At 45.7% G+C, this 11,240-nt stretch overlaps 1 protein-coding gene across 1 annotated transcript in view; it reads right to left on the bottom strand.

The window, feature by feature from the left end:
• The window catches only part of LOC106958734 (IQ motif and SEC7 domain-containing protein 1-like), a 68,932-nt gene that overhangs the window by 25,552 nt on the left and 32,140 nt on the right, over positions 1-11,240 (bottom strand). The window contains exons 2-7 of the mRNA XM_015050787.1: positions 6,380-6,548; positions 5,306-5,473; positions 5,048-5,221; positions 4,870-4,965; positions 2,472-3,046; positions 753-1,643 (exon numbers count right to left, since the gene is read on the bottom strand). Coding sequence (XP_014906273.1) covers positions 753-1,643; positions 2,472-3,046; positions 4,870-4,965; positions 5,048-5,221; positions 5,306-5,473; positions 6,380-6,548 — 2,073 coding nt within the window. The remainder of the gene's footprint in view (positions 1-752; positions 1,644-2,471; positions 3,047-4,869; positions 4,966-5,047; positions 5,222-5,305; positions 5,474-6,379; positions 6,549-11,240) is intronic.

The following is an 11,240-nucleotide window of genomic DNA, read 5'->3' as shown; positions in this document are numbered from 1 at the left end:
GGCCACATGTGACCCGCGGGCCTTGAGTTTGACACATGTGGTGTAGGGGGTCATGATGCCATGGGAACGAAACAGTCCAGCATCACCTTACCATGCATCCACGATCTGATCACCTGTTAAGATTTTTTTGGATATATCAAAACATTTTACCAAATGCCAAAACATCCCTTTCCAAGCCAGCTGCTGACCTCATTAATGACAGGCTGGCACTGGAAGCTCAGAAAGAGCCTCGGAGCTGTGCTGGCTTTGGACAGGCTGGTGACTAGCAGCCACTGGGCTGCCTTCTTCCTCTGGTGTTTGTTATTATGCATAAGCTGGATGTTGGCCGTCGAGAGGCTAACAACTAGCATATGCATAATAACTATTTTCTTTAAAGAAAACTTTATGCAGAGAAAAATGGTTGACATACACTATCTGTAAGTGACATGCTGATGCTAACACCAACCTATTTGTGCTAAAAGTTAGCGGACAAAGCAGGTAATCCAGTGGGTGACCACCTAGCAGGCTAGTTGTTAGCCTATACTAGGCTAAAGCCAGCATATCTATGCTAATGTAGAAGGAGTAGGGAATTGATGGGGTCCCCAGCCGATCACTGCCGGCCAATCATCTATCAGATCAGTAGCCAATCGGATCAGATCGGTATGAATTTAGCCTCCGGCAACAAGTAAGTAGCCACCATTGGGTGTGTAATAGCCTTATTTTTGGCACTAATGCTGCGCCATATAAATCAGATGTTCTGATCTTGGACCTACTTGTTGAAGAGGTTGAGGCCGATGCGGTACTGCCGCCGCTGCACCACGTCGTTGTTGAAGGCGGGGGAGTCCCAGCTGTGGCGGCTCTCCCTCTGGTAGGTCTGCTTCCCCAGCGTGGCTCCGCCCATCGGCTCCCGCAGGCTATCCCTGGACGACGAGCCGGAGCTGCAGTTGTTGACGGTGGTGTCGTCGTTGGAGTTGGTGGTGGTGGAGTTGACGCTCTCGTTGTCTCCGTCTGAGCAGAGCAGGTGGTGGTGGTGGTGGTGGAGGTGTGGGTGGTGGGCAAGGTGCTGCTGCCCCTCCAGGTTCTGCAGCACTGAGGAAGAGGAGGACGACATCGGCGAGGGCGTGAGAGGCGGCGGCAGCGGGGACAAAGGTGTTAGAGGTGGAACCGGGGAGGGCAGCGGAGACGCAGGGGGCTCTGGGTACGAGTGTGGGAGGTGGTGGTGCTGGTGGTGCAGATGGTGGTAGTGGTGCTGGGCGAAGTGGTGCGGATGCTGCATGTAGGGGCCGCCGGCGTGGGCGTGGTGCATGTGCATGACGTGCTGGCTGTACTGCGGGTGGTGGTGGAGGATGGTGGGAAGGTGGGGAATGGCTGATGGGTGGGGAGGGTGGGGGTGTTGGAGCGGGTGGGGTGGCAGCGTCCGGGCCGACGGCATCGGCAGGGGGACGTTAGAGGGGCTGCGCGTCTGTCCTTGCGCCATGGCGACCGAGCGGCCGTTCGGCTTGTGTTTGATGGTTCCTTGTGGAGATTCGGCTTCGCTGCTTCCTGCTCCAAGCTCATCCTCTCCACTTTCACCTTCACCTCCTCCCCTGCCCCTCTCTCCTCCTCGCTCCCCTCCGGAGGACTCCTGTTCGTACACCAAACGTCCGATAGACCCACGCTCCGATCTGAAGACACAAATCAACTGGAATATAAATCACATTTCATAGATCCTGTCCAAACCTGCCAATAAAGGGATGAAGAGCTACTCAGAGCAGGAAGCTTTATGGATCCACTTCCTCCATCAAGGGGTGGTCCTCAGGGACTACCTGACATAGATGAATCATTAACAGGCTTCTGCTGCAGTTGTAGCAGGTAATGCAGTCATTTGAATGAGACGCTACATGTGTATGCTGCTGCAGACACATCTATCCTGAAGATGTGTGAACCCTGAGGACTTCACGTCTCCTAAACCGGTATATGAACGTGATCAACAGAAGAGCTGTTGGTTCAGGAGCAGAACATCTCCCGGTAGACTCAGCAGATCTACAACAGACTAGCTTAGCAGCCAACAGTTAGCACAAGTTCCCATTAAAGGGACGGTTCAGCTTCGTGAGTTGTTTTTGCTGTCTGCATGCAGTAATCGGCAGGCCAAGTGATTTCAGCTGCATGTTGGATCTGGTCTTCCCCTCAGGGCTGACGGCCCATGTGGGCACAGCGAACCTGAGCTAAACATAAACGGTACTTTAGCTAGAGCTAAATCATACACCAACACGGTATGTAGTGGAAGCTCTAAAGTACTACAACAGCAATTTATTTAGCGGGAGCTAATGCTAGCTAGCTATAACTGGGTTTAAAGGGTGATTGGTTTCCATCAGGTCCATTTGGATGTTTTTTCTCCTAATGAATTAAATCTAAATTTGAAAGTTTCTGGTTGTTTCTTGTTGACATTTATAATCTGTGAGGTTAATGCTTTTTTTACAGCTTTATCTCTAGTGACGTGTCTGAGTGCTGACCTGTCGCTCATGTCCACTGAACTGTCGCTGGGCGGTTCGATGGTGAGGACAGGAAGGTGTCCTCCTCCTCCTCCTGCTCCTGCTCCTCCTCTTCCTCGGTACTCTCCTCGGCACTCTGTGCAGGGGGTGCTGCTCCTCCGGCTGGCGCTGCTGCCGCCCTCCGTCTCCCTGCTGTCCTCCCTGCCCCCTGCGCCTCCGCCCCCGCCCCAGTAGTCCGTGTCGGAGCTGGAGGCGGGACGGGACAGCGGTGAGGACGGGAGGCAGCCGTCGTCCATGTAGAGCGTGACGTCGCTGAAGGAGGTGGCGGTGCTGTCCTCGTGCATGGCCACGCCGCCCCGGCCTCCCTCCGCCCGACCGGGCGCGCGCCGCGATGCCGTGTTCGTGTTGCGCCATCCGCACTGCCTGTATTCAACCTCCTCATCCTCTTCCTCGTCTTCTTCCTCCTCCTCTTCCTCATCCTCGTCTCCCTCCTCCTCGTCCTCGTCCTCCTCTCCTTCTCCGCCGACATCTTGCGAGTCTTCGCGGCCGGACTGGCAGGTGAGCGAGTCGTCCATGGAGTCGGCCAGAGATTTGACCTGCGAAGGATGAAGAAAAACGTTTAGACGACTAGAATCCATCCAGATGTGATTTAAGACGATCAGCAGAACATCTGATCAGATAAATTTATTAAAGTGACCTTGAACAGGTTAGGATAGGACTATGGGCTAAAGAAAACATGTTCATTACAGTTTTTGTACAAAATTATTCATAAAGAGATTTCAGTCTGGTCAGTTCTGCCGTTCAGAATGAGCCGTTTTAGAGCTTCTGTCACTTTAGATCCAGATAAGCTGCTGCTGCCCCCCTCCCCCCCAGTTCAATGTGGCTGCAAACAGATGCAAAATTACACTACCAAAACTCTTTGAAAAGCAGAAGTCGAGCTTCCTGCACAATCAACAAAAATGCAGTAAGTGGTTTCTGGATGATAAGTCTTCAACAAAACACTTGTCTTTTCTAGCAGCCATTGTACAGCAGAGACAGCGGTAAAACCAAACGTCCCGGTGCTCCGCTCACGTTGCTAGGTAACGGCGCAGTGTCTGTTGAATGTGACTTAACAGTTGGGAGGTTTTTGAAACAGCTCACTTATCGCCAATAACCATCTGGGTGTTTTTTTAAGGGTTTAGGTTGTTTTTAGAAACAGTTGAGACCAAAATGAAAGTACAAAGACATGTAAAATGTTAAATTAGCATAATAGGTCCCCTTTAAATTAAAGAATAAACACCAGCTGAACATGTTTCTAGCAGCTTATTTCAACAAAGCTTCAGATTAGTTAGAGTTGGTTTGACAAATACTCTAAAAATAACCACATATGGTGGATTTTCCCCAGGCTGATGTGTTTCTGTGGATAAAACAACACAATCTGACAGATTTGGAGGGAAAATATTGACGAGTCGAGATTTGACTCCTACCAAACAAGAATTAATGCCCAAATCAAGATGTGTTGAAAGGACTCAACTTCTCTGTTATTTTTGACCAGCATTTGTAATTTTAGTCTGTTTCCCTCCTAATGGTCCGGTCAACCCGGTTCTACTGGAACCAGAACATCTGCTCCACCTCCAGCTGCTGTGGTTCTGAGTCAAACCAACCTGTTCCCCTCCTGGCCTGTGGGGGCGCTGTACCAAGAACCACTGAAGGAAACATAAAAACCTCTGAAGACACTGAGGTCAGAGGTCAATTAGCATTCACACCTCACCAACAGGACCGTTGTTTTTCGGCAGACGGCCTGGAGTTGGATTAAAGTCAGACTAAACAGGGTTTGGTGTGACTGCAGCCTTAATCCCATATTAAACAGGTTTCCAGGATTTCCTTTCATCTCCGGATTATTGCCGAAATTAGAAACATCCAGTCTAGGAGTGAAAAACTAGTCAGTGCGTTTCTTCCTTCAAGACTGCAGTAGTTCTTTGCTGTCAGAAGTTCACGAAATGCAGGTAATTAAATTACTAGCTCTATTAGTAATCACCCTAAGCAATTATCAATCATTTATAAAAGACAACATAGAGGTCCATATTTTTTGGCCACTCTTCAAAATGCCATTTCTGTAAGGCTGAAGTGCTTTGACCTTCAAAGTTCAGGAACATGGCTCCAATAGAACAGCTGCTGGTCCAAACCGGTCCAAACAAAAAACTCTGGATGAAAACCAAAATTTATCTCAACCCCACATGCAGCTGGACGGTCTAAGAGGCTCAGAGAGGCTCCATAAAAACATGTTCAAAAGGTTTTCTGCACTTTAGTAGAAACTGAATCTGAAGGTCCTTCTTTTTGCAGATGACACCTGGTTGTATTTGAACTTGTAAATGTTAAATATTACACTATATGACACCAGTGGAGCACAGGTGGAAGTAGAAAACGAGAATGTGGTTGCCTGTTTGGAGAAAGAGTCGTCTACGTCTCCTGCGTCCTCTGAACCCTGCTGGCCCGGCGACCCCTGACCCTGTGGCTGCCGCTCATCAAACGAATACTGCGCTCAGAGGAAACAGTCGTCACCAACCAGATCAGAACCAGATCAAGTCTTGGCTGGTCCAGTCTGAACGCGCTCCTACCTGCAGCCTCATGTTGGACAGGATGATGCGCCGGGTCATCCTGCTCTCCGACGCCGAGCTGCGGAGCCTCTCAAACTTCTTGTTCATGCGGTACCGCCTGAACGCCGCCTGGATCGTCCTGGCCGCCCGCCGGGACACAAACTGGCCCCCGTACTTCCTCTCCAACATCTCCACCTACCAGATGGACCAATCAGGAAAGATGGAGCAAAACGTTCTCCATTCTCAGGGAATCACAGGCGCCCGATGGCGGAGCGGTACCTTCTTGTCCTGGAGGTCTGTAGAGAGCTCATAGCTGTCAGATAGCGCCTTGCAGCGTTTGCTCTCCTCCTCCTCTTGCTTGCGGAGCGCCAGGCTGGCCGGCTGATGTCTGCTGCGCTGAGCCCAGGCGAGGCTTGCAGGGCTGGGGGGAGAAATGGGGGAGCTGCCCTGGAGACAGACGGAGAGAAGAGCTGCAGAAACCGCTGCCTGTCTGCACTAACAACCAGCTTTATTTGGATCATCTGATCCTTTAACAATGTTTTTTACTTGGCAATACCCTGTCCTTACAGTGTTTTGTTTTACAAATGTATTTAAGTTGTTGACTTTCTCTTTAATATTCTCTCATTAAGACCCTTCTTACTAAACTGTGGCTTCAGGTGCAGACAGTAATTTATAAGCATCTAATCATGCGATGAAGGTAGAAAGTGAAGATGAGTCAAGGACCTGATCTACTCATAAACCTGATCTACTCATAAACCTGATCTAATCATAAACATTGGTTTCACTAATGCTAATGTTTGACTCCAACACCAGGTGCTAAAGTGATAACTTCAATATGACGTCATTTACATTCTCTATAATCTCCTTAGATATTGTAATAATGTTTATATTTTGATCTCTACTGTCTGTGTTTTAATTTTAGTTTGAAATTAAGTTACTGGGGGAAAATTAGTTTAGCAAATTAACAGGAGTTTGTTCACTAATGGTGCTTTCTTAATGTCTTCAGGTAATTTACTAACATGTGAAAGAAAGATGTAAGACTGGAGAGAAGAACGGCAGCCTGGTTTCTAACTACAGACACAATCAGTGTGGGGTGTAAAGAAACTACATATCACTGTGAACACACCATATGCACTTACAAAATGGTGGTGGCAGCATCATGCTGTGGGAAGCAGGTCAGAACTGATGGGAAGATGGAGCTAAATACAACCTGGTGTTGGACAATCGCATCAAATTCACTCAGCTTCGTATTTTTAGCTTGTGACAAAATGTGGATGGGTATGAATACTTTTGAACCCAAACTTAACGAGGCTAATTACTTAACGGGAGAACCTGAACTTTGTGGGTCGGTACCTGTGTCTGCGAGTGAGAGGCTCCCAGGGGCCCGGTGCCGGAGGCGGGGCCGTAGGGGTCGCAGGGGCTGGAGAGGGGGCTGTTGCTATAGCGATGGAAGGGAGGAGGATGCCCAAACGACGAGTCTGAGAAGGTGAGGACCTCCGGACACTGAGGGTCGCCCTCCACGCTGAGAGACAGAGACAGAGCTGCTGTTAGGTCACAGAATGGGTCAGCCGGGACTCACTGGACCCAGTCTGGACCAGAACTCATGAAACCAAATCACCAAATGGCTGTAAAATGGACCGAACTGTTCACCAGTCTGCCCAGTTCATCCAGACCGGGTCAGAACAGACGGTCCACATGAGGGGCCACCAACCAAGAGCCATTTTCCCAACAAAATAAAATTAAACTGAAGTTTGTTTCTATTTTCAGAACAAAGTGAATCATCCAACTCTGACATGGAGCCACGATTGGAAAGTTACAACTCAAAAATGATCTAATAGTTTGGTTTATTCAAGAGAAAGAAACGGAGGTTCATTTTTCAAAGTTATACTTTCAACAAATTCATCTATAAATGTCAGTTTCAAACTAACTATTTAGTTAATAAGCCTAATGTTTAGTTAGCAGCATCTTTAAACTAAATAATTAAAAAGCAAGTTAAATGTTTGTTTAGCAATTTAAATAAAGAGCTTTGGTTTTCAATAGATTAACTAAATATTTAGTTTGGATCTGTGACATTTATTAACGGATGAACAACGTGGTAAAAATATATGAACCACCATTGGAGGCCAAATGACCAGAATTATTCCTGCTGATCGTTTGAACAAAATGAAAGGAAAGAAAATGCGAGTTCAGCTAAATTAAACCTTTCCACAAATATGGAAAAGAAAGAAAGAAGGTCACCCAGAAAAATATAAAAAACACAGAGTTTGACATTTAAAACCATTAAATTATTTTAAAACCTTTTTTTAAAGTAATTTAAAACCAGGGTTTTATAAATTACCATGTTTATAATATTACATTTGGTTTTATTGGAGCAGCATGACTCCTTGCAGAGGAAAATGCTGGATTAGAAGTGGATCATCAATCAAATAAAATATGCAAATGGATTAATCTAAAGTAAACCAGAACTAAACTACAGTAAGCCACATGAGCACCGGCCCGGTTCTGATCCGTCAGCATCACTTATTGGATCAGAACCTTCAGAAGTCCTTCAGAACCAGGCGCTCTGTTCAAGCCTAAAGATCTCTACTGGCAGAAACAGGCGGACTGATAGAAGATCAATCAGTTTATTGATGAGTCACTGAGGAGCTGAAGGAGGAGGAGGAGGAGGAATCTGCGTGGCGGCCATCTTTACTCTGCTTGTCTCATCGTCAGAGAGGCTCTTCTGTGTTAATCTAAGACATCCGTGAAGCTGGCAGGGAGGCCGACGTGGGCACTGCCAGCACACACACACACACACACACACACACACACACACACACACACACACACACACACGGCTGAGTCATAGCAGCCGCAGCAGTGTGTGTGTGGGTGTGCTGTGTAAGTCACTGTGGGTGTTCATCAGTGTGCTGCGTTTGGGACAGGCTCAGCAGGAGTGTGTTGGAGAGCAGCGTGTTTGTGTAGCTGAATGGACCCGGTTCTGGAGGTTCTGGAGGTTCTGGACCATCAGATCTGGACACAAACCTTCGGCTTTACCTGGTCACAGATCATAAGCTCCGTTCGGTTTCAGCTGCTGATAATTCTGTCTAAGGAGTTTAAGTCATTTGGGCGACACTAAAAATACAGCAGCAAAGAGAAACAGAGCAGATTTTCTAAAACACAAAATACAGCTAAGAAATCTGAATCATGTGGAAAAGTGAAATATTCCACTAATCTGATAATAGTGGATCTAATTTTTAGCTTAACTTTAAAAACGATTAGCTTCCCGTTTTGAAGCCACATCCTAGTTATTGACTTTGAAACGTTGGAAACGTTTATCGCAGTTAACTTTTCCTAAATCAGTTCTTCCAGAAAAATCCTGAACCGCTAATTTAACATTCAGCCACATTACAAACTCAAACATTATTGGAGTTTACAGGATTTTAGGATAAACCGACACAAAGCAGCGCTTCATTGTGAAGTAGAAGGAAAAAAACATGATTCAAAGTTTACAGCAAGTTTTGAGAAAAATGAGCTGCTAGAGCTGAACGATGACTGAAACCCATGATATAAGCGTTTCATATCATTTATTGATTATTGATTAGTTTTTTGTTTTAAACATCTGAGAAACTTCCAAACATTTCCTGTTTTATTCAGTTTTCCCTCCACACCGTTGGTTTTCATTTTTAACCAGTTTTGAGGCACAGCAGCGAAACATTAAACTGCTGCTGCGCCAGTTACTCAACAGGTTGTTGCTAGGCAACCAGAGAATGGGAGAGTTGCTAGGCAACCAACGAGTGAGTTCCGTTCCTGCTGAGCCTGTCCCAAACGCAGCTTAGCAACTAAAGCAACTAAAGATTGAGCAACTAAAGCCTTTGCCTTTGCCTACATCTCCCAGAATGCTTTGCTGTTCTGGATCAGAGTTCAGTGAATATTCTATTTTGAATATTTTATCAGACGTATTATCTATTTCAAATTATCACGTATCAACCGCTTTACTCCGACACCCTGAAATAAAACTGTTCCTAACCAGCCAGCATCAGAAAGACCGAGGAGCAGCAACATGAACCCACAGCCTCGGTGATGTAAGAGATCCATACAGGAAGAAGCGACGGCGGCCATAAATCCCAGAACAACTTGGAGCAGAAAGTGAGAGAAAGGCACTCTGGGTAATTACACATTACCTAGGCTGTCCTGCTCCGTCTCATATCTACTTAAAACATCCGTTCCTCTCCTGCAGGCAGCTGAAGCTCAGCCAGCTGCAGGATTGAGCCGAGGTGAGGTGCGTTTGATTGATGCGCCCGCCGCAGCCTCTGGCTGGCCGCTGCACACAGAGGTCACTCGGTAAACTTCAGCTGACCTCCAGGCTGGAAATCCATCACATCTGTGCCAGACTGCAGCTTTAAAACTTCAGTCCCTGAAAGTTTTAGAGCTCAGACACATGCCTGCTTTAATCTGCATCCTGGATGAGTGTTGAACTCCAGCAGCTCTGCAGTTTAATGTGTTTTTTATTAACAACTTCAGCCAGCATTCAGTCTTTTCTTATGTTCTTCATTCAAACAGAATGAAATGTATTTATTCACATCGTGAATGTTTCTCTTTTTTATCGATTTGCTGCTCTGGTGTCTTCAAGCAGAATAACATCAGCAGCGAAGTTTCTGCTACGCCCGTAAATCTAAAATTCGCCAACGCCGGTGAACGTCGCAGTGTCTTCTGAACGATCTGATTGGACGCTGAAAAGACTATTGTTGTGTTCAGGTTGTGCTAAAAGGAGTTAGCCTGAACTATGCTAGCCTAAAACAGCATCTCAATGCTAAACATGTAGCAGCTAATGCTAATGTCAGCGTTCACTGTCCACATTTAAAGAAGCTCCATGAAAGATGAGGATTTCCTGGATAAAACAGGTTTTGAATAAAAAATGTTGCTTATTTTGTCAGTGCATATTTTTTCGTTGATTACTTACAGACTCTGCAATTAAATCAAATAAAAATTCAAGTTAATATAAATGTCTAGAGAGATATAATTACTTGTTTTTAAATAAAATAGAATAACAAAAAGTACTTTGAGGTTATTAATATAGTGTAATCCGATCAAAGGAATGTTCAACTGACTAGTATACATTTTAAAAATGTACAAAATGTTCATGTGCAGTAGAAAACAACAGACTACAAAATAAAACTGGGCTAATATGATGTCCAGTTTGAGCGGAGCAGGAGGAAGGATCTGCTGTAACGCTGCTCTGTGCGTCCCGGACGCAGCAGTTTTTCTGACCACTACATTCAACGACGACAAACCAAAACACACTCCTGTAAAAACGATTAGGCTTTGAAAAGCATTCATTCAGAAAACCTGAACTATTGATGAGGACGACTTGACAGACGGCAGGAACCCGGGTGAATAACGTAAACCTAAAGGTTTGGATCAGGGATCTGAAATGATGTGAAGCCTGGTTTCTGATCCTCAATCAGGAGCAAAAGTCGGCTGAAAACAGAAAACGGGTAAAGTTCCCTTAACCAGGCGTCATGAGGCCGGGTTCTGCTCCGGCCCGGCAGACTCACAGCGTTCAGCGGCTCCGCCACGCTCCGCGCTCTGCAGGCCGTCAAGGGCAAAGCTGAGCCGCTTCCTGCTGAACTCATCCAGCAGCAGCGAGGCATTACACCGCCACTGAGCCGGACCAGAACCCGGCCGGGCCGCATTTAACACATCAGCTGGAGAACACAGAACCTGAGGCAACACCGAACGATCCGATCAGGACGCAGAAAAAAAACATGTTTAATGTGATCCTGTGATGGAAACCTGCATTTTAAATAAAGCTGCAAAATGATATTTTCAAAGTTTCAATGAGAATTTACAGAAATGAAGACGGATCTGCATGAAAAGAGAAAAAGTCATAATACGATAATAATGTCATAATGTTGTCAGAATAAAGTCATAATAATCTGAGAAAAGGTTGTAATGATTTAAGAATAGTCAGAATATGAGAATGCAGTCAGAATACTAGAATAATAAAGGAATAAACTTATTTATAATATTCTGCAGCAGACTGTCCAGATTTCTGAAGAATGTCCATTAATAATCAGAGAAAAGCTGAACGGATAGAAAAACCTTTTGACCAAACTGAGGGTTGAAGATTAGAAACTAGAAATATGTTCTTGAGCTCATGTCTATTTATTCAATAATTTATCAGAAAAAAGGGGTTTTAAATGGAAAATGTTGCTTATTTTGGTTTTCAGTT

Source organism: Poecilia latipinna, unplaced genomic scaffold, assembly GCF_001443285.1.
Source record: "Poecilia latipinna isolate Pla-1442-1.1 unplaced genomic scaffold, P_latipinna-1.0 Scaffold1010, whole genome shotgun sequence".
Taxonomy (NCBI): Eukaryota; Metazoa; Chordata; class Actinopteri; order Cyprinodontiformes; family Poeciliidae; genus Poecilia; species Poecilia latipinna.
Note: the sequence above shows the minus strand (reverse complement) of the source record. Positions and strands in the feature narration are given on the sequence as shown.